At 45.5% G+C, this 24,120-nt stretch overlaps 2 protein-coding genes across 3 annotated transcripts in view; both read left to right on the plus strand.

Moving 5' to 3' along the window:
* LOC119161592 (netrin receptor DCC) overlaps nt 1-24,120 on the plus strand; it is a 135,375-nt gene that overhangs the window by 11,129 nt on the left and 100,126 nt on the right. The gene's annotated exons all lie outside the window — the stretch shown is intronic.
* On the plus strand, nt 18,729-22,326 carry LOC142776065 (uncharacterized). Its single transcript, XM_075878943.1, has 3 exons — nt 18,729-19,075; nt 20,524-20,617; nt 21,554-22,326. Exons 1-3 carry the CDS (start codon nt 18,923-18,925, stop codon nt 21,922-21,924), a joined length of 618 nt encoding a protein of 205 aa, XP_075735058.1. The 5' UTR covers nt 18,729-18,922; the 3' UTR covers nt 21,925-22,326.

Raw genomic sequence — 24,120 nt, forward strand, 5'->3', positions numbered from 1 at the left:
TTATGGGGTGACTGTCGATGTGATGCACGAGGTCGTCTCATTGAACAGTTCCTCTTTTCATCAGGTGCTTGTCTGTTGAATAGGAAAGCGGCAACATATTATAACCTTGCAAACAAAACTTACTCCTCCATAGACCTCAGTATTGCATATCCTTCACTTCTACCACTACTACAATGAAAAATGACCAATAATCCCTACGGAAGTGACCATTTTCTTGTCATTTTGAGTACACAAACATCATACGAATGTCCTTCACGAGTTCCCAAATGGCTGAACACAAAGCCGACTGGGAACAGTTTTACAACACTACTCATTTAGGTTGGACAGACGTATGTGGGTTAAGCATAGATGAAGCTGTGGAGTACTTCACAGCTTTCCTTATTGACGCAGCAGCCAAGTGCATCTCGCAAACATCTGGACTGCCTGGCAAACGATGCATCCCATGGTGGAACACTGAGTGTGGTAATGCGCGAAAGGAGCAGAACAAGGCATGGAGGTTGCTTCGGAATTCACCGACAGCCTAAAATCTTGACAGCTTAAGAGGATAAAATCTCAAGGCAGGAAAACACGCAGGCAGACCAGAAGAGAAAGCTGGCAGCAGTTCTTATCAGGGATCAATTCATATACACAAGAGGCTAAAGTCTGGAACATGGTTCGTAGGGAAGCAGGAAGACAAGTACATTCACTTCTACTCGTTAACACACAGGGTGACAGCCTGGAAGATCAGACGAACTTCCTCGGTGCCCAATACGAGCAGCTGTCTAGCTCATCACACTGTACTGAAGCTTTCCAAAGGTATAAAGCAAGGATAGAAAAGCAGAAACTAGAACACAAGTGTACAAAATACGAGGCATACAACCAACCTTTCAACTTAGTTGAGCTACAAACTTCACTAAACTCCTGCAGTAATTCTGCCCCAGGCTACAACCGTGTCATGTATAAAATGTTGAAAAACCAGCCACTCGAAACGCGAAAAACATTACTCTCCCTATACAATGCTATCTGGTTTTTTGGCGTCATCCCTGCTTCCTGGAAAGAGGCTATAATTATTCCCATTTTAAAAGAAGGAAAGAAGCCTTCCTAAGTTTCAAGTTATAGGCCCCTTGCACTTAAAAGCTGCCTTTGTAAACTTTTACACCTCCTTGAAACACACAATCTGCTCGATCGATTCCAGTGGGGATTTCGAGAGGGTAGATCCACCACTGACCATCTGGTGCGTATCGAGGCAATGATCCGAGACGCTTTCGCCTACAAACAATACTTCCTCTGTGTTCCTCAATATCGAGAAAGCTTACGAGACCAGGTCCGACCATTTATTCCAAAACCTATGCGATGTCATAAGTGCCAGAAGATCGGCCATGTGCAGGGAGCGTGCAGGAACTCCGAAGTGTGCCCCCGAAGCTCAGAACCACATACCGAGGACAAATGCAGCGCAACCATACTAAAGTGCCCTAATTGTCAAGGTGCCCACAGTGCATCTTCCAAAGACTGTCCACGCATAAAGAAGGAGTTTACTATTCTTAGACAAATGGTGCGAGACAGCTCTACCCACAAAGAGGCCGCGGAAAAAGTCCGGCGAAGACGACGGCGTCACCGTCGAAGATCTTCGCGAACAACGCAGTCAACTACAAGAAGTAAGCCAACGCATCTGGGAACGGCGCCCACTGCAGGGTACACCGCGGCGAACGCAGACAATGGAAGCCAGAAAAGAAGTAGATCTCTCTCTACTGAAGATTGGCCGCCACTTACGCGCACGCAACTTGTGGAAGAACCACATCAGAAGCCGCATTCATCAGAGCAAGCTGCGACAACAAAGGGGCAGCGGAACTTGGATAAGCAAGTGATTGCTCTTCTACGACCCATAATTAATGCCATTCGCACGGTGTTAAACAACATGCGCACAACGTCAGCCAAAAGTGCACTTCAAGTACTGGACGCTCTGAGTCCAGTACTGGCGGCTCTTGAGTAGATAATGGCCCACCAGCCACTGTCTTTCAGGGAAGAGGTCAAAAAAGCAACAATTTTTCAGTGGAATGCACGGGGACTGAAATCACGCATTGCGGATTTCCGTCGGATCGTTTCCACTAATATGTTTCCCATCATCGTCATCTGCGAGCCAAATTTATCGAGCGCTATTAGACTCTCCGGCTACGAATCCTTTATGTCGGCTTGTTATCCTGGAAACAGCAAGGTCCTGCTGTTTATTAGACGTGACCTGACCTACATTATTCGGCCTGTACCACCTGACAACGATAACCAACATATATGCTTAACAGTGAAGAAAAGAGATCTTACTGTCACTGTTGTCGGTGCATACCTGTCGCCATCAAGTAGATTTGACCACAGAAGACTAGGACACGTCCTATCATCCACTCCTGGCCCATGGGTGATCATCAGAGACTTCAACGCCCACCATACGCTATGGGGGAGCCCGAAGATCAGCGCAAAGGGTAGAAGTCTGATAACGTTTGCTTCAGACAACGAGCTGTGCTTGTTAAATGATGGCAGCCCAACATTTTTACGTGGCCCTGGATACAGCAGTTGCCTTGACTTGGCTTTTGTTTCTCGAGGTCTTGTCAGATGTGCCGGATGGTTTGCGGACATAGAAACACATGGGAGCGACCACATTCCCACATATGTCAAGATCAGAGGATTATCACCTTGCAAGGTACGTGAAACTATCCAAAGAGTGGACTGGACCAAGTTTGAATCTCTCATGAAAGAACGCTGTCAAGAGAACACCTCATTTGACTTAGAAGAGGTGATCAAGTCCACAGTGCAAGACACAGTGTGAACCCTCACATGCTCTTTGAGGGTAACCGAATTTGATGTGGAATTAGAACGACTTCGGGCTCTCCGACGGTGTGCGGAACGAAGGTACCGACGCACGAAAGCAATCGACGATTTACGAATCGCTAGACGTCTTCAGAAGAAGATACAACGCCGCATAGATAAGCTAGAGTCACAACGTTGGGCAGCCTTCTGCGCTTCGTTAGATCCTCGCAAGCCTTTATCACACTTGTGGAGGACAATAAGAGGGCTCCGGACATCTCCCATTCAGCGGTCTCCATTCAAGGCTCTAGCCCTCTCTCAACAGAGATCGGAGGTCGACGTGGCAGAAGAGTTCTGTGCCAACTTATCTGGTCAACTCGCAGATCCCAACATCTCCACGCTCTCACGTGGTGGCACGACATCACACGATCACCACATGGACCAATTTTTCTATTCATGAGCTTAAAGCAGCACTGGCTTTGTGTAGACAAACATCAGCACCCGGGCCTGATGGAATATCATACAGAGCACTGTGTCACCTTGGTGAGTGTGCGAGGAGTGCCCTCCTCAAGATATACAACGACTCGTGGCGAGAGGGCACCCTCCCAGTTAACTGGAAGACCAGCCGTTTGGTTCCATTACTGAAGCCTGGCAAGTCACCATTGGTGCTCACATCATACCGCCCGATTGCACTGGCTAGTTGCTTGGGCAAAGTGATGGAGAGGATGGTACTTGGACGGCTAGAATGGTTCCTGGAGCATCACAACATCTACCCGGACGCTATGACGGGATTTCGCCGTGGCCGGTCATCAATTGATAGCGTCATAGACCTGGTCAGCTACGTGCAACACGAAAAAGGCCGTAAGCGTCTCTGCGCTTCTTTATTTCTTGATGTTAAAGGGGCGTACGATAACGTCACACATGAAGCTGTCCTCACCGCTCTCAAGGAGGTAGGAGTGGGTGGTCGGATGTTTCAGTGGCTACGCAGCTATCTCTCTGAGCGATCCTTTTTCGTGAGAACCGAGGATGGTGACACTTCGCTACATTACAGCCACCGTGGTGTTCCCCAGGGTGGCATACTTAGCCCTGTACTATTCAACCTGACGCTAATAGCTCTCAATGAGCATCTGCCAAGTACTGTCAGATTGTCAGTGTACGCGGACGACATCTGCGTTTGGACGTCTGCAGTAACACGTCTAGAGCTGCGAGCGCGAATTCAGAGAGCTGCCACTCAAGTTGCTATTTACCTCCGTCAACGAGGTCTGGAAATTTCCTCTGAGAAATGTGCACTAGTGGCATTTACGCGCAAACCAATGCATAACTACAGCGTTCTGATAAACAGCGGAAGAATACGTCACCTCCTATCATACAAGTTCCCAGGTGTTAAAAATCACAGAGACCTCTCATGGAGCTCACATGTATCATACATGAAAAGGCGATTGACAGGCATCTGTCATTTGTTCAAGTTCTTCGCTGGAAAGAACTGGGGAATGTCCACAACTGCCATGTTGCGACTATACAGGTTTCTTTTCCTTGGATTCCTTCGGTACAGCCTACCTGTGTTAACCAACGCAAGTAAAACAAGCATACAAATGCTTCAAAGTGTCCAGGCTCAAGCACTCCGGATATGTTTAGGCTTGCCCCAAAGTGCGCCAACAGCGGCAACTATCGCCATCACAAGGGCCAACCTCATCAAGACCCACATTAATGTGGAAGTGCTGAGGACACATATACGACACCTTGCTCGAACCCCTCGACATCACCTAGCCTCTCTACCAGTGGTCCGACCATGCACATCTTACTGAAAAACAGTGGCCGCACATGGTGAGTCGATTCCAACTTCGTTCTCTCCTGCCGCTAGACCTGTGACTCCGCCATGGTGCCTCGCTCAACCAATGATTAATATTAACATACCTGGCGTCGAGAAAAAGGCAAATTTGTCGTCACCGGCTCTTAAACAGCCCACACTACTTCTCTTGTATGAGAAATATCAAGACTCCACACATATCTACACTGACGGATCAGTTCAGCCGGACAGCTCTACAGGAGCAGTAGTGATACCAAGGTTGGCCACGACAATTAAATTCAAGACATCTCACGCAACAACATCAACGGCAGCAGAATTGGCAGCACTTCGTGCCGCGTTGCAATTTGTAGTTGATCAACCTACACGCAAGTGGACTATTTTCTGCGACTCGAAGGCGGCACTGCAGTCTCTACTATCAGCCTTACGCCGTGGACCACACGAGCAGCTGGTACTAGAGATAGCAGAGGTTATACACCACCTGACTGAGAAAGGGCACGAAATTACATTTCAGTGGTTGCCCAGTCACTGCGGAATCATCGGCAATGAACGGGCCGATCAAGCTGCCCACTCAGCTCACACAGAAGATCATAAACTGCGACTACCACTTTCTAGGACGGATGCTGCACGAGAGCTCCGCAGACTTGCTCGCCAGCAAACCACATCGCAATGGAATCAGCCGCACTTCAAGCATGCCCGACTGTACTCGCTTGACCCTACGCTAAGTCTTCAAGTCCCGTCGAGGCTTCGCCGAGCATACCAGACCCTGTTATGTAGGCTGTGGTTGGGCGTTGCATTTACCAACGCCTACGCTTTCCGCATTGAGATGGCCGACACCGCAGCCTGTGGCCACTGTGGCAAGGAGGAAACCATTCAACATGTTCTTTGTGAGTGCCTAGCGTATAGTAGGCGGCGACTATGCCTTCGCAGGGAACTCAACAAATTAGATGATCAGCCTCTGTCGGAGCAGGAAATTCTGCAGTATCGTCAGAATGCGACTTCACAGAAGAGGGCCCTGAAAGCGCTGCTGCACTTTTTACGATTGACTGGCCTTGCTGAACGGTTGTAGCTGGGACGCCCTTCCTGTGTGTGTTTTCGTTTTTTTATGAGTGCGCGTGCGTTTTTTTCCTCTATCTAACCCCTCTTTCTTGCCCCTACTTCCTCACCCCCAACGCTGGGTAGCAAACAAGATGCCAATATCTGGTTAACCTCCCGGCGTTTGCTTTCTCACTCACTCTCTCTCTTGCGATATATCTTTTGCTGGGGCCCACATGTGGCCCACTTGAAGAAGAGGCTGACAGCAATTGCTAACTTATTCGAGTATCTTGAAGGAAAAACCTGGGGGACTTCAGTACAAGCAATGATGAAATTGTACAAGACGCTTTTTCTTGGCTATTTGCGCTACAGTTTGCCTGTGTTGACCAATACCTGTAGAACCAGCATTCGGACTCTCGAAAGCATCCAGGCTATGACTCTACGAGTTTGTCTGGGGCTATCGCGATGTTCATCAACAGCTGAGACAATCGAGATCGCTAATGACTACCCGCTCAAGACGCATATCATAATGGAAGTGCTCAGAGTGCACGTGAGGCATCTTACTCGCGCCCCTGCCCATCATCTAGCTTCACTGCCAGAAGACCGACCTGATGTCTTATTTTGCCAGACATTCTTGTCATATCGCACACGCATTCCTACTGAATATACAACTCCATCCAGAATTTCAACTCCCGCATGGAGTATGGCTTATGCACATGTTGAACTCACGGTTCCAGGCATAGGGTCAAAAGCCCAGCTCTCGTCTCCAGCGCTAAAGCAGCTTTCTCTTCTCTTGCTATATGAGAAGTACAGTGAGCATGCTCATCTATATACTGACGCTTCAACTAAAGTGGATGGGTCTGCAGGGTCGGTGATCTTTCCTGCAACAGCGACAACGGTGACGTTTCGGTTATCCCACCAGAGATCATCGACAGCTACGGAACTTGCTACTCTACGTAGCGCAGTTAAAGTAATTAAACACCAAGAAGCCAAGTAATGGAGCGTGTTCACGGACTCTAAAGCAGCACTACAGTGTTTGATATTCGCCTTACGCTGGGGACCTCATGAACAACTAGTGCTGGAAATTAGAAAGCTGCTTCACCACTTCTTCGACGAAGGACACAGAATCACGTTTCAGTGGCTTCCAAGTCACTGCGGCATATTGGGCAACGAATTTGCCGATGCAGCTGTTCGATAGGCACACGAAGATGGTGAAGAAGAATCTATGCAATTTTCAAGGACTGATGCTGCAATGACAATCAGAAAAATTGCTAATGCAGAATTAAAATTCATGTGGAATGCCGAGTGCTTACGCCACACACGACTACACAGACTGCACACGTCTCGTCGACTCCAGCCTCCGTCTGGACTCTCTCGACTCGAGACAACGGTGCTTTGCTGACTATGGCTTGGTGTCACCTTCACCAAAGCTTTCGCCTTCCGAATCGGCATGGAAGACAGTGCTGCTTGTGGTCATTGTGGCAGCGATGAAACTATAGAGCACGTTCTTTGTCACTGTCCTCGTTACAGCGTGCAAAGACGGCAACTAGCTGCTGCGTTAGCTCGCCTTGATGACAGAACTTGGTCTGAACAATCAGTGCTTGAAAGGCGACATGATTTGTGTGCTCACAGGAAATCAGTAAAGGCCTTACTGAACTTTTTGCGTGGCAGTGGCCTATTGTATAGACTATAGCACCCCAGCCCCCTTTTTTTCGCGCGTCTATTTCTCTCTTCGCTTTCTTTCCCATCTTTCTTCCCCATTTCCCTCTTCCGCTAGTGTAGGGTAGCAAACCGGATGCTCCATTTTCTGGTTAACCTCCCTGCCTTTCCCTTATTTTATTCACTCTCTCTCGCTCGTGAAAGTCACAAAGCATGCACCTGTTGCACACATCCGCACATAATTTCATGGACTCCAACACAAATACACTTGTCCCGAATTCTACACCGATGCTTCAAAAACCGACACGTCTGTCTTGTACGCTGCAGTTGGCCCATCCTTTTCAGATGCCGGTACTATTCATCCTAACACAAGCATCTTTACTGCAGAAGCTCATGCGTTACTTGCGGCTGTCAAACACATCAAACAAATAAATCTACAACGCGCAGTGATATACAGAGATTCTCAAAGCGCGGTAAAAACTCTCAAAACCGTGAAAAAACACAAAAATTTTGCTCTTGTATTTCTTTACTCACTCCTGTGCACAGTATATGCACTCAAACTGCATGTCGTAGTGTGCTGGGTGCCAAGACACTGCGAGATAGGAGGGAACGAATTGGCGGACCACTTGGCTGCATCTACCCAAAACAACGCTGCTACCAATACATCCATATCTGTCCCTGCGCTTGACCTGAAGCCCTTCTTTCGACGGACGCTCAGGTCGTGTTGGCAGCGGCTATGGGATGGACAAACATAAAACAAATTACATGTAATAAAGCCGATACTAGCAAATTGGCCACCAGTATCCAAATCGCGCTACAGGCAAGTAACGCTCACCAGATTACAAATAGGACATACACACAGCAAACATGCATATTTGTTGACTGGCCGTGAGCAACCCATCTGTGAGAGATATGGGGAACCGCTTACGGTTTTTCATATACTTGTTCCGTGCAATGGGTTAGGCTCTCTAAGAAAAAACCTCTTCTAGTACCCTACCGACCGCAACTTCCATTACATCCAGTCATGTACATCGGTAGATATCCTTTTTTAAGCTTGAATTGCTGTTCATGTTTTTAAAAGATGTAGATAGCTTTCTCTGCATATTTCAAGGTGATACGTAGCACGACCTCTGTACAGAGGTCGAGGCTGCGATGGTTCCATTAAAGACAGCACCTGCCTCGCTGCCCTTGGGCTCAAGGGCATGCATTGATGAGGAATTCGTCCTAATCTCACTTTCTCAATGTAGTTTCATCACCACGAACACCGTCTTTTACTTCCTCTACACATATTTTATGTCACTTCCATCATTTTAAATGCTTCTATGTTTTTACCCACCTTAAGGTACGAAATTTAGGCCTCTTTACAGCCATAAAACATTATCATACTTCATATCATGTACCTATTGCATAAAATCATGCACCCTTGCCATTTAATAAACATTTTCCATGGCGCTCTTTGGCCAAGTATGGACCCTGCGCCATTAATACTCATATATCATCATCATCATACTGATCTACGCTGATGATACCTGTGTCCCAGTAACTGCAGGTCAAAATCTAGGTGATCTTGAGTCGAAGTCCAACATTGAATTAGATAAGGTTTCTCATCGGTTGTCAAATGGTAAACTATCTACAAATACGATGAAATATATTACATTACACTCTAGGTTAAAATTCACTATTCCCAGTAACATATACATTAAAGTTAACGATAAGGTGATTGAGCAAGTAACAATAAATAAATATTTTGGTGTTACTATACATTGACTTACATTCGCGAATGCTCTTTCAGAATGTGTGTTCCAAATTAGCTTCAGGGTGTTATGCACTTACTCAGGCTCATCAGCATTTCAATAGCACTAGTCTACAAATAATTTATTATGCTTTCATTCTTTGTCATAAGGCATATTAGGTTGAGTTTTTGGGAATCGCGTACCCAATTTACGTGGACCGAGTTAAACGGCTTATAAATGGGCTGTAAGATTTATTTTCCAATCCAAATATTGACGCCAGTAAACCTGTTTTCCCGGTTACTTATTTTGCCATTTGATAAACTATGGAAATAAAAGTAGCAAAATATGTGTACATGGTTACTTTATACAACCACCCTTGTATGTGTCGATGTTTTTTTCACCCTTTTTCATTTTACCAAACAACTAACCTTTGGTAAACGGAATACTCCACAAAATAACAGCGTATATGGCGAACGGAGTTTACAGTTAGCTGGTATGAAAATTTGGAGTGCAGTACTTTTTAAAACAAAGTGTGTTCAAATTTCACTAAGACACTAGAAAAACACTATTTAGAAGCATATTCTTATTTGTTGATCACCGGCCATATTTAGTGTAATGGCTGTCGTAACTTTAGTATGTAAGGTAAGGTCATTGTTTTTTTCCTGTTTTTTACAGTTTCCGTGTGGTTATTTCATATACTCTACTCCTTCTTTTCAGAGTCTTCCTTATATTATATAACTTCCTTAGTGATGCTTTTCGGAAACACCCTTATAGAATGTATCTCTTTGGACTCGAACTAGCCCATGGATGTTGGTTCACACTGTGTTTGCAAACTTTATGAAACAATTGTGAGCAGTAAAGTTTTAATTATGATAAACGCTCAACTACATCTGCGAGGACATGTTTCTTTTCATGATTCCTAAAAAGAGGGATCAACCACGTTTTTGGGTTCTGTAGAGGGAGTGTTCCGGGTATACATATGTGTAATAATCAATGTAGCTGGCGAGCCCCCAGTACTGCTTCATCCGATTGCTATATATACTAATGTTTTGTGAGAGGCTGTCAATAGTGCAAGCCTGGGTGATGTTCCTGCTGATTGAATTTTATAGAGTTTTGCATGAGAGCGGGGAGTTGGATAACTGCCTGAAGGTGGCGGTGTGAGACTTTTTAATCACTTGCTATGATATGTGCAGTTTGACTGGCATGGGGATGACAGGCACACCAAGTTAAATTCATACATCTCTCATCAGCCCATCTTTCATATGAATGCTTGCCATATGAGCTGAAAGTCAGGGAACATCAGCTGTCACGTCCAGAATGATTGAAGATGTATAACAAATTTACTTTCGAGCACTGCTCTACTAAGCTGTGGTAGGGGTGTTTATACAAGCTATTCTGAAGCCGTTGATGGGTCTTGACATTTATTGATTAAGGAGGAGACCAAAGCGAGTACCTTTTGACCTCGAGTGGATCCATCGCTGTTCTATCATAAAAGTATACTTGTATACGCCACATCTGGCGCGCTGCCTACGACGTGGATGGAAAACCAGCCAATTTAGTGTCTGCGCAAATGGTTCGGCCCGTGTAAAGGATTCTCCTGAAGCCACAGCGAGAGAAAAATAACGAAAGAGGACGATGGTATATGGTATGGCGTAACGTGACTATATATAATTCATATCATATAAGAATATAGTGTATCATAACATGACTGTATCACGAGCATAACTCACTAGTGAGAACGTGAAAATCATAACATGTATGTCACGAAAGTCAGGATTTACATCTCATGATTTGCTGCACTCCTGTGGTGGTTTAGTTCACATGAAATATTGCAAAACTTGTATGATATGACATGAATTCACGGTGAACATAAGTGACAGGCCGTCACGTGGAAACCATGATATCCGTGTCATGTAACATTTCCACATGTCACGCTCATGATGCGCTCGTAGCCATCTCGCTAGCTTCCCATGTACCAAATTTGGTATTACGTGATGAGAACGGACAGCAAAGATAAATGACACGTCCAAATATGATAATCATGATATGATTGTCATGTAAGACCATGACAGCATACCACGCTCATGATATGCGCTCGCGGCCGTTCCGCTGCCTCCTCTTATGCCAAATTTGCTATCACGTGGCGTGAATAGACGATAAATGTAACTGACACGGACAAACAAGATAATCACAATATGCGTGTCATGTAAAACATGACTACGCGGCCGTTTGGCTAGTTCTACATATACCAAATTTGGTAATACGTGACGTGGATAGACCACGTACGTGAAGGACACGTCCAAACCTGATAATCACGACATGATAGTCAAGTACGGCATAATTTACATCCGCCTCGTAGTTTTGCGTTGATTTTAAAGTGACATTTTAACCTTCCTCATTCGTGCTTCGCATATCATTGATTCCCACTCTACATAGGATCTGCCTTTTTTTTTAATAGAGAGGCCAAATCGTTTTCTGAAAATTCCCGATTAGTCAGCGCTAAACACGGGCATCTAGTAAATGTGCGCTATCAATAAACGTTTCGCATTCACTCTCCAGCCGATGAATAGCAAAGTACTCCGCTCCGCGGTTCATTGGTTTATTATAGTTGCCTTAAACGGGATGCTCAAGTGGAGATTTTACTCGATATTTATTGATAATGAATGTTTTGATTGTTGCAATTTCAGTCTGGAAAGACCACCCAAAGGCATTTTGTGGCATGAGTTTCGCATTATTAAAGGTAATTGTCTTGAGGCGAGTTCTGAGTGTCTGAACTGAGATAGGGCAGTAGAGTTGAACGATAGCAATACGAAATACAGCAGCCCGCTCTTGTAGAATAAAAAAATATTGTGCTAATATATATATATATATGAAAGAAAATTAAACTTAGAAGCGTGATTTCCATCAGTCACAATCGCCAGAAATCTGAAGGAATGAACACATCAGGAAGCTTGCAAAAAGTTACTTGTCTTATCTACTTAATCATAGAAATGATAAGTAAAGGTGAAATTCCACTACAAAACTATACATGCTGCAGTTGAGACCTGGATATGTCTTCGCGTTAAACGCATGATGCTCCTGTCAGTAGGTTGAAGTGACTCTGATTTCCCTTGCACATACCGCTACTGACCTGAAAATTGCGGTTTCATTACCGGTGAGTGCACCCTTGCCTTCCTATGGCCCTGCCCCATTTACGTGATGCCGCTGTATAACAAGTAATTTCCAGTATATGCATTACCTAAATAGCAAAAGAAAGTAAAACAACGGTGGAAGGACCGTTGCAAGGCACAGCCACGAAGTACGTTCCGTTTGTAAGCGTTATTTCTGCTTGCTTTTGTTCGTCATGAATCTCCATGCTTCGAGGAATGCGCGCACTAGGAGAAAGTAAAAGGGCTTGAGACACAGCTGGTGCGTGCAGCGTCAGCCGTGGTGCAACGTGCTCTTGAATTGTCTAGCAGAGTGCACGCCGCTAATCAAGCGTATCGTAATGCTTCCGAATGAGTATGTAGTAAGCGGAAGCCTCCGTCGCTGCCAATCGACACGGGCTCGATACCGGGCTTTGTATAGGAGGGCTAGCACAGCCATTGTTTCGTATCCCAGCAAGCCTTGTACGCAAGCTTGGCCTGCTGTTCATCCGCTACTACTCTAGCCACTGTTGTGGAGCGGGACCAGGGCATGCTTCGTGCACTCGTGGGAGCAAAACATAGCTCTATACCGTCGGCCAGCCTCACGGTGATGTGACGGTGTACAAACTGACTAGTACCAAGTAGGTGTGGGAACAGACATGATCCTTATTTTTTTCCTGTTGCAAAGTGATGTGATTAACTCGCCAATCATGTCACACTGCTTATACGCTTAGCCTACCGGGGTACTTGCAGGACGTTGTATTCTGTATGACTGCGTGTAATTCTGGTGCATGGAGTATGCAGTGTGCATTGTGGCTTTCCTGGTGCATTGTTTTCTTATTCTTTTTTGATGTACTATATTACCGGTTACTGCTGCTGAATCAGCCTCTTGGTGCGAAGTCTAGCTCCGTGTGGGCACATTAAAAAATTAGGTAGGAAATAATGTCCTCTACTAGTAGGAACAATTAAAAATAAATTGCAGAATGGAGTTTCAAAAGGTGCTTGCGAGATATGCTTTTTCTGCGTGTTGGACGATGTGGGCGGATTCTATACAGTTCACGCAATAATTTTGTCTTTCATGCAAGCGAAATTAGTTTTTTTAATATTTTGCTGTGTGCGAAGTAAGCCGAGAAAAAAAGGGAGACCCGGTAGCTTTTTCTCATTGAAGACAACTTTTAGACAACACAGAGGTTTTGACAGACTCGAAATATCGAAATGAAGGCTGTGAAGTTTGACCCCCGCCATGCGCTATATTTGTGACTCTGTAAGTGCTGTCTAGCATACACAAACACGAAGCCTTATAATACCGCATTTGTTTATGCCAATGAAAGCTTTAGGCTTTCAGTGCGTGGGTTCACGGTCTTATGATACCCTCAAATTTTTATTTATTTCATCAAGTGCCTGTAACACGAGACGTGTGTTCTTGCGCGCGTTTATCGGCGAGTGAGAGAAAGACAAGACACATTTTGTTAACAATTACAGGCAATGCGACAGCGCATATCACTGCGTACACAATCTATTGAAATTGGTCAGCACAAAGTACACCAAGCCATCTGCCATCCTGACGAAGGCCCAGAATCGAGTTTGTTTCACTAGTATTTGACTTTCCTAGACAGTATACGAACAAAAAGGAAAACGCAAATAAAACGTGCCCAAATTTGCGTCGGCGCATGTAAGGCCACATGGACACGCAAAAGTTAGTTTGTCCTCACCACAAGCTTCTTCAACAAAACAGCGAACATTTTTCTGAGAAAAGTAAAGCTGAGGACATCTGCCACTAAAACTTTCATGTGTAAATTGTCATCCTCGATTTCATGTGCCCTGCCGCTAGAATCGTACAATATTCTTGTCCAGAGTCGGCAGACAGGAAAGAACGAGACTGGGGAGAGGCGTATGGGAAAGCGGTGCCGGAAGCAGTGGTAGCTCAGATATCACGGCATCTTTAACTCAATCAATCAATCAATTAATCAATCAATCAATCAATTAATGATCTATCTATTATTATATAAATCAATTATTATTTGTCCATATTTACCGTTGACATATTTGGGATCTGTCTATCTTATTGCAGCAAATGGTTCCTTTACCGAACAGGTGGTATCATTAAGGAGCACATGCATTCACTAACTTACAAAAATAAAGTAGAGTGGTACGTCGATTATGAAACGCTGTTACCTTTTCCTAGTTTATGTATTCGTCATAGATAAACTGCTCCACATGGTTTGCATACGACCAATCCTACCCTGCACCGCTCGTATACTATACGGAGCTCATATTCCATTCACGTTGACTTCTAGAATGGTGTTTATATGGTGCTCTTGCATAAGTGCCCAGGTTTCCATCCAATGTTAACAGAGATGAAGAATGAAACGCTGGAACCTGGTATTCCTCTGTCTATTTTCAGCTCGGCCTCAACGAGGCCGAAAATAACGGCTTAAACGGCCATAGCTTGCGCAATAGAGAGTAATAGCTGAGCGGCTGTGTGGGCCCAGCGGAATTGCGGAAAGGCGAGTGGAGCGCAAGAAGAACGGAACAATAATGGCCGAGCGAATGCTCCGCTTTCTTAAACGGACTCAGGATGGATTGATGGATTGATATGGCTGTACCCTTTAGATCGGGCGGTGGCTGGCGCCACCAAGCCGTAATACTTAATGAACCAAAAACTAGATTTTTCCCCTTAAATAGTGAGGTTGAAGTTTCGTACTTTGCAGTGAAAGGTTTATTTTCACTCGTGCCTTGACTTTAGCCGCCAATCAGATAACCTCCTTCTAGTTATTCAACCACTTAAAGTCTATTTTACCCTCCCTGTCTCTAAACCCCAGTGCTTTGAAAAACTCTGCGCCGTCATCCTGAATTATAGGGTGAAGCCCTTTACAGAGCATTATCAAGTGTTCGGCAGTTTCTTCTTCCTCTCCACACGCACTGCATACCGTGTCTACCCCTTCGTATTTGGCCCGATATGTCTTGGTTCACAATACACCCGTCCTGGCCTCAAACAGTAGAGAACTACCCCGAGTATTATCATAGATTCTTTCCTTGGCGATTTCCTGCTTAAATGTTCGATAGATCTCTAGTGCGGACTTCTTATACATGCCAATTCTCCACATATCGGTCTCAGCTTCCTTCACCTTCTTAACCGATAATTCTTTTTGGTTTGGCACTCTGCTGCTTTTCAAGTATTTACCAGTAAATTTTCTGGTTCGCTTCCTCCATTTAGTATCGACATTCTTCATGTACAAATAGCTGAATACCTTCTTGGCCCAACGCTCCTCCCCCATTTCTCTCAATCGCTTCTCAAATTTTATCTTGCTGCTAGCTTCCCTGCCCTAAAATAATGTACATCCCATATCACCTTGTCCTGCCTGATTTGGATCACCTAAGGGCAGCCTACTTATTCCACGTTGCATAATTTCTAATCTTGCTTGAACTTCTGATCTCATGCACAAGACCGCATTGCCGAACGTGAGACCAGAAACCATGGCCCCTTTCCATATTACTCTCACAACATCATACCTATTGTAATTCTACAGTGCCCCGTTTTTCATTACCGCTGCATTCCTGTTGCCTGTAGTCGACACGTATATTTCGTGTTCCCTTAGGTACTCGGCCTCATTGATTATCCATACGCCCAGATATTTGTATTTATCTGTTATCTCTAGCGTGACCTCCTGCATTCTAAGCTCATTCTCATTAAAAGTCATGACTGCTTATTTTTACTTACTGAATCTGAAATCTAACCTATCTTTCTCATTACCGCAGATGTCCACCAATCTCTGCAAATCTTCCTTGTTGTCGGCCATTAGCACTATATCATCTGCGTACATCAATGCTGCTAGTGCCTGTTCAATGAGTTTTCTTTGTTTGACGAAAGAGACGTTGAAGCCCAGTTCACTTCCCTCTAATTTGGCCTATAATCTTTGTAGGTACATTATGAATAATAAGGGTGACAGGGGACACCCCTGCCTAAGTGCACGTTTTACCTCTGCAGGCTTGGATAACTGTTTTTCCCACTTTATAGTTACCTTGTTATCTTTATAGATATAGTTTAAAAGATTAGTGACTACATCTTCCACGCCTAGTGTGTCCAGTGTTCCCCACAGTTCCTCTTGAACCACGCTATCGTACGCTCTCTTGAGTTCCAAAAATGCTAGCCACAGGGGCCTGTGTTCCTTTTCTGCTATTTCGATGCACTGCGTCAGTGAGAACAGAGTGTCTTCCAATCTCCTGGGTTTCCGAAACCCATTCTGCAGTTCTCCCAGCACCCCCTCATCCTCTATCCATGCCTGCAGTCTTTCCTTTATAATCTGCATCGCTAGCCTGTAGACCAGTGATGTCACTGTTATAGGACGGCAGTTGTTTATGTCAGCTTTGTCACCCTTTCCTTTATAGATCATGCTCATCCTGCTAAGTTTCCATCCATCGGGAACTTCTCCATCGATTATTATTTTGCTCACTGCCTCTCTCAAAGCCTGCTTAGACTTCAGACTTAATGTCTTTATCAGCGCAATTGGAATGCCATCTGGGCCTGTTGATGTACCACTAGGAACCCTTTTCTCAGCCCTTTCCCGCTCTTGTTGTGAAAATGGAGCCATTGCGCCACTTGATTCATCCTTGTCTATTGTGGTGCATAAAGCACTTTTCTGTTGAAATTTTTCTGTCACCCTTGTTCTTATATATTCGATAGCTTTGTTCCCTTCTAGCCTAGCACCTTGAGCTGTAGTTATAAACCTCTGCTCTAGGCTCGTCTCATTTCTTAGGGAGTTTAGACGGTTCCGAAAATTCGCAACTGCCTCTCTATCTTTTTTATGTACTTCTGCCAGCCACTGAGCTTCCTTCCTTCTAATATTTTCATTGATCAGAAGGGATGCATCCCTTATACAGCTTAGAAAGATTTCCCATTTTCTTTCAACATCCTCTGTCGGTTCACTCCGCTGCTTAGCATGTCTGTGTTCCCTAGAGGCTTCCTGACGTTTTACTATGGCTCTCTTAACTTCCTCATCCCACCAACTTTTGGGTTTGTGTCTTCTTTTCCGGGGTGACTTGTCGCGTGCCTTAGCAAGCTCTAGCTCAAGCGGTCTAATTAGATTCGTGTATGTCCACTGTTTTGTTATCCTCAGTGATTACTTTCTATATTTCTTTAGTGGCTATTTCAATTTGCCTTTCTGAATAAAAATTTTCCTGTAGTTGTTCATCTTGTCTCCTTCTCACTTTCACTGCTCTTCCAAAACTTAGCTTGATACGTTTGTGATCGCTACCCAGACTTCTGGAGCCACCTTCATCTATGTGCATTCCCCTGAGCTTATCATACATCCTATGTGACATCAGTGCGTAATCTATCGTCGACTGCAGCCTTCCTACCTCCCATGTTATTTGCCCTTCACACTTCTCGGTACTGTTCCAAATGATCAAATCACGTCTTTCACACATATCCATCATCATTTTGCCTGTCGGCTCGGTATACCCATCTATGTGTTCTATGTGCGCATTCATATCTCCTAGTATAATTATCTGGCACTCTCCTCCTAACTCCTGAATGTCATTTGATATACACTCTACCATTGCCTGGTTTTCCCCTCGAACCTTTGCTCCCGTCCACAAGAACACGAAACTAAGGAGTGTCATTTGCCCTGTCACTTTCCCTTTTAGCCATAAATGTTGCTTGCACTCCTGCTTGACCCTTTTCCGGTCTGTACTTTTATGAATTAATGCCCCAAACCACCCCCATTTCTGCTGCCTTCTGTTATATTACAATATTCCTACGCGTAATCCTCATTGTTAGGAGGTTGTTCCATGTCCCTGAGATGTGTTTCTACAAAACCGTATATGATCGGTCTCTCCTCCCTTAGCTGTTATTGAATCTCTTCCCACTAAAGCCTGTTCCCACCACCCTGCATGTTAATATACCCTATGTCTGAAGTGGCTCGGCGCTCGTGGCTACGTCTATTTCTGCCCCGGACTCTACCTATCTTAAATACTGGTGCCACTTTAGAATCGTATCTGTCCATACCACCTGTCAAAAAGTCTCCCTGGTTGTTTTCTTCGTTACTAGCTATCCTGCACCCCGAAGGGCCCGCTTGCCCCCCCAAAAAGGTACTGCTCGTCCTGAAGTCACCAAGCCACCTCATGACCTAGCCGCCCATCGAAGTGAATACTGTCTCGTTGAAAACTACCCCACCTATGCACCTCTCTGTTTATTTTCACCACCTCAAAGCATTTTTCTCGGCTCATCCACCATATCTCTTGGTTTGCGTTTACAACCACTTTTTGCAGGTTGCTATCACGCACCGGTGCCTCCGGTATCGTGCATATCGCTACCTGTACCTGAGGAGAAGTGGCGCGCATGTCATCGACGCCTTTCGCCAGTGTGGTTGCTAGTCCTGCTGTATATTTATTTAGGACATCGTTTAAACCGCCTGAAATTATCACGAGGTTTCGTCTATCAGCTGTAGTTTTAAGTTTTGCGCTCGCTTGCCTCATGACTGCTTCCAGCTTGCGTCCTGGGAACGCCCCTACTGCAAGTAAGAGGTGACAAGAGTGTCACCTCTTACTTTCTTTTAGATAGCTTCTGTGCATCGATTGATGGCTTCTGTGCATCGAGAGTAGAGTGCCTCGATGCGCGCGCCCCCGCTTAGAGTGGTGTCAGCTTTTGCAAGGGCAGATGCCGCCGCCTCGGCTTCGGCGCCAGCGCGACCGCCATTTTGGCGCCTCCGGCCGGTAGTTCGTGCTTGGAGTGTGAGGTGTTGTTGGGCAGTGTTCATTCCCTTACAGTTTTATGCACCCATCTCCGCATCACCATGCCCGGCTGCTGCGTGCCGCAGTGCTCGAATCACTCGAGAAACGGATGGAAGTTGTACCGGTTTCCAAGAGACCCAAAAAGAAGGCTTCTTTGGACCGTTAAAATCAAACGAGACAAGTGGCAACCGACTAATACGTCGCACGTATGCAGCGTAAGTAAACATTTTTTTTTAGTGCGTCGTATTCTGACTGGTCAGCATTATTTAGGGCGCCGTTGTTTTTTATTTAGGTGCGCAATGTAAACGCAGGACAGCCAAACGTCGTGCAGGGTACTGTGCGGCGTGCTCGTGTTAAAAGATCACGCTTTAAGAAAATGCGTCAAGTACGGGGGCTTCGGAAGCCCCCGTGTCGATAACATTTCATGCTGGTTCAAGGGCCTCGAGTGTGCTACTACATTCATAGGAATTGCGACTAGTTTCAGTGCCCTTGCACGGGAAAGTGTTGCCTTGGCAGCAGCGTTGTGAAATCCTTCCCACCCCCTACCCGAGGCTGTTAATTTCGTGCACTGCGCTTCGCAGCTATTTTGCTCGCGAGACCGGCTGCCGCTGTCGTGACCGTCCGCCTCGCAGCCCGAAGACAGACTTCGTGAAATTGCCGTACTCGCTCGCCAACTCGCCCCGACAGCGTACGCGTCGACCGGGTGCTGGCGGAGTTGAGCTGAACGAAAAGGAGGCAAGAGATGGGGACGCAGGAGGTGTAGTTAAACAGATGAGAATTTAGAAAGTGGAGGAGGGAGAAAATTATATGCAAGGGCAGAAAACGGGGAGTGAGTTCAGGCCGCGTGCCGGCGAGCGAGTACGGAAATCTGACGGCGCCTGACTGCTGCCGAACTTCAAGAGTACGGCACGTAGAGTTCACGTAATTCACATAAGAGGAAATTGGACGTGAAATGCGCGCATATGGCCTCGCAGGGAATTAACATAGGCTCGGGTGCGTGGTAGGGGGATTTCACAACGCTTACGAGGCCTGCCCATGTTTATTCGTGCACGCGTTGGCACTGATCGGTCGAAATTTGAACGCCTCTTGTAAAATCAAGCCGTTTGAACATGAACATGCTCTTCCTGCGAAAAACTCGTAATATTACGAGGCCGGACTTCTGCCCGCCTTGTGTGTATCGTCGTATGTATACTTGGGAATCAGGAACACTTCAGTGACGAACAAAACAAGCGCTGTTACGGAGTGTTGTCATTTTTACCTGACAAATAAATTCGATTGCATTGGGAACTTGGAGGCTTGGGTACAAAGCTTTCGATAGAACGAAATCTGTAACGCTCGCTATAAAATCAGACCTGGTCCTTTGTCGGCACAATAGACTAATATTTTATTCACATGAATTCAGGATTCCTTACAGATTTTCAGTGCGAAAATTGAAAGGGTTATTATAACAGCAGGCTGGGTCTATGATCGCGCTCACTGAAGTGGCTTACGTGAAAGCGCGCGTGAGCTCAATTAGTTTCCTTCTTTTTGTGCTTCAAAGTTGCTGCTAGTTCCTGCTGCGAATCATACTGAATGCATACATGAAATCTTGTTTATTGACAGTGACAGACATTCGTTTTTCTTCTGCCAGTGTGTTAATTTCCAATTCTGGTTTTATTTGCAGGCTCACTTTGAAGAGAACAACTATGAGCAACATCGTGCGGATGGCTGGAAGAAGTTGAAACCAAATGCCGTCCCAACTTTGTTCACATTCAAACGTAAGATTGAACTTTTTTCTTGCATTACATAAAGCAGCACCAGTTGCAAGTACTCTATGTACCTGGGATTTCTACGAAGCTAACACCAAATAGGTCCTCATATGCTGCGTCCACATTAGTGCATAAATTCTGGAAATGCAGTCACGGACAAAGCTAGGAAATGCGAACACAAAAATGTGAACCAGACCACGCAAAATCGAAAAATACTGCTAATATTAGATGGTCAAATAATGGCACGCTATTAGTGCGTTTGGAAAGCTACATTTCCCAACTTTGTTTTTGTGATTACGTTGCATCACTTTGACTTGCATGTGAAAAAAAATTTCGATACTTGAGTGTTGTGGTTTATATTTCTTGTTTGCATTTTTTGGTCATGACTGTATATACGTCTGGATTTCAGTGTTTACAGGCATGACCCACTGCACAACAGTTTTCCGCTACTTAGCACACGGTCGTGTACTGCTAGGATGTCAGGTGCAGTGGCTATGTTATTTACAAAGGGGGAAAACGGAAACCATTATGTATACGAGAATGGGGCGCACTGTAGTGGGGGCACGAGCCCCCACTACAGTGCGCCTCATTACCTGCGTTGCGTTGGCGTGTTAAGCCCTACAATCAAATAATCAATAAACTGCATAGGGAGCGAATGTCAGTTGAGCCCTCCACAACGGCGCACACGTGTAGCTCTGGCATATGAAGCTCCAATTTGAATTAGAGCCATTTATTGTGGGGAGAAATTTTGAGCACAATTTAATTATGGTATTTTAAGACCTTCCCCTATCCCTTGTGGAAAGGGCGGGGGAAGGACAAGTGTCTTCCTCACGTCAATAACTAAGCCGGTATCTGCTGCATGTGTTACATTTGTAAAATTAACAAGCTAGACATGAACTGGCATTGCTTGAATATGTTCATGAATACATACATTTCTGCTTGCAGCACTGCCTAAGGAACGAAAGCCACCAAAAGAAAGAACTGTGCCTGCACCCTCCAGCAACGAGACCAACAAATCTCCTCCTGGTCTGCGTCAATATCCAGCTGCAGTTAAAACTACCCTAGAGACCCCACAAAACCACGCCGTTCCTGAATCTACACGGCAAGGAACATCGTGTTATGGGCACGACACCATGGAAGTTGACGACGCCGTTGTTGAACTGTCAGCGAACACTAGTGATGCAGATTCAAGAGAAGTTAATGCAGCGGCTGGTGAGACATCAAATTCTACTGCAGAATCAGCAGAACTGAAGAAGAAGCTTGCTGACCTTACAAGAAAGTACTCTGAACTTCAGCAACATCATGACACAGCCTAGAACACCATTAGTGGTCTCAAGAAAAAAGTGCAAAAACTCGAGACTGAGGCAACAAATATTTCGCAAAATATGAAATTTCTCAACGACGATCAAGTACGCGCTCTCTCAAGGAGCAGCAGCTTGGAGAACTCTTGGTCTCCGCACACTGTCAAGCAAGGCCTTCAAATTAAGTTTGCTTGTGGAACAACCGGATATGAAACTTTGAGAAAAATGGGATATCCTCTCCCATCCAAAAGAACGCTCGCACGGAGGATTCAAAATTTGAAGTTTCTCCCAGGCGTTCTTCACGAAGTGATAGACGTTATGAAATGCAAAGCCGAGACCATGGAGGATGTAGAAAAGGACTGCGTCCTTTTTTTGGATGAAATGGAGATAGTGCCGGGGTTTGAGCAAGATCGGGCTGAAGACGCACTTCTCGGAGGAATAACTCTTCCTCCGAAGCCTGAAGAGCCTGCGGTTCATGCTCTGGTATTTATGTTGGGCGGACTTAACCAGCGATGGAAGCAGGTGATTGCATATGAATTTACCGGAAGAAACATCGATGGCGGCTTGCTGAAAAACTATGTGTTGGAACTAGTACAGCTGTGCAGTCAAATATATCTGAGAGTTCACGCAATCACATGTGACATGGGCTCTGCAAACCGCGCAATGTGGAGGGAATTCGCCTTTTCCAGTCACAGAGATTCTTCCACGGTGTGCTCCATACCTCATCCGTGCATGGACGGGAAGGAACTTTTTTTCATTGCTGATCCGGCTCACGTCTTGAAGAACCTCAGAGGCCAGCTCTTGAGCTCAGAAGTTTTCACGTTGAGTGAGGCCACAGTTGCCAAACATGGCCTGCCTTCTTCACAAGTCAACTTGGAATATGTTCAGGCTGTGCTCGAAGAAGATTCTAAAAGAGAACTGAAGGTAGCCCCAAACTTATCCGAAATGCACACCAGCGCAGGCCACTTCACCAAAATGAAGGTTGGTGTCGCTGTACAACTTTTTCGGGAAGCTCCCCCAGCTATCAGATTCCTTATAAAGGAAGGAGTTCTTAAACAGGAAGCAGAAACAACAGCTTGGTTCATGGAGCTGATTTCAAAATGGTATGCACTGATGTCTTCGCGGCATCCAACACTGGCCCTGAGTCGGAGAAGTAGGGCTAAGTACTCCGAAGCCCTAGATACATTACACACAGCAATAGAAACCATCAGAACTATGAAAATGGGTGCCACATCCCATTGGAAACCGTCGCAAGCAGGTGTACTCATATCAACTACAGTTGTACTTCGCCTCCAAGACGTTCTTTTAGGAGACGAAGGCTATGAGTTTTTTCTTACGAGCAGGCTCCTGCAGGACTGCTTAGAGAACCTCTTTTCTGTGGTGCGGCTTATGAAGCCGGTTCCCAATGCCTACGATCTCAAGTGCGCTCTGAGACTGGTGAGCGTAAGCCAATTTTTGCATACACCGAGGACGACCAGCTACGAGCTTGATGACAGGGAGTACCTGGTGGACCTGCTATCCCAGGGAAAGGAAGCCTGCGTCGAGAAGGAAGCTCAAGAAATCGATGATTCAGAGATTTTGTTCATCGAAGGATTGTCGTCCACAGAATGCAGTATTCTCTTTTACCTAGGAGGATTTATTTTGAAGGAAATTTTGACATCTGTGAAGTGCGCAAAATGCAAAGATGCTCTTCTTGGAACTGCCAACGACGAGCATGCTTCGCTGACAGCACTGAATGACTACGTTTCAGATGGAGGCAACCTCATCTACCCCAGCAAGGGAGTTATGAAAGCCTTGATAGACTATGAGGAGCATTTTGCTGCCATAAACTCTTGGTGCACGGACAAAGTAGTCACGATGAAGTCGCCGCTTCGTTCACTCACCGCATACCTAAACAAGGTGCACCGCCGCAGCTTGTGTGTATGCGCGGAGCACGAGGACAGTATATACCGACTGCTCACAGAGAGGTACGCAAGAATAAGGCTGCGCATTCACCTTCGGCAGGTTCCAGTCGGGAGTTGCAATGGACATGCAAGCAAAACATGTGCCGGCGTCAACCTCTCATGAGAAATGGACACGCCAAGATAAGCTGTATGCTTAAAAGGTTTCGGCTCACGTGGGCACGCTTTTGACTCTTGCATTTTTTATTTTTAAACATTTCATTTCGTACTGCATTTGGTTTGTCTTGTATCTGACTTTGATTTTCACTAG

Source organism: Rhipicephalus microplus, chromosome X (assembly GCF_043290135.1).
Source record: "Rhipicephalus microplus isolate Deutch F79 chromosome X, USDA_Rmic, whole genome shotgun sequence".
Lineage (NCBI taxonomy): Eukaryota > Metazoa > Arthropoda > Arachnida > Ixodida > Ixodidae > Rhipicephalus > Rhipicephalus microplus.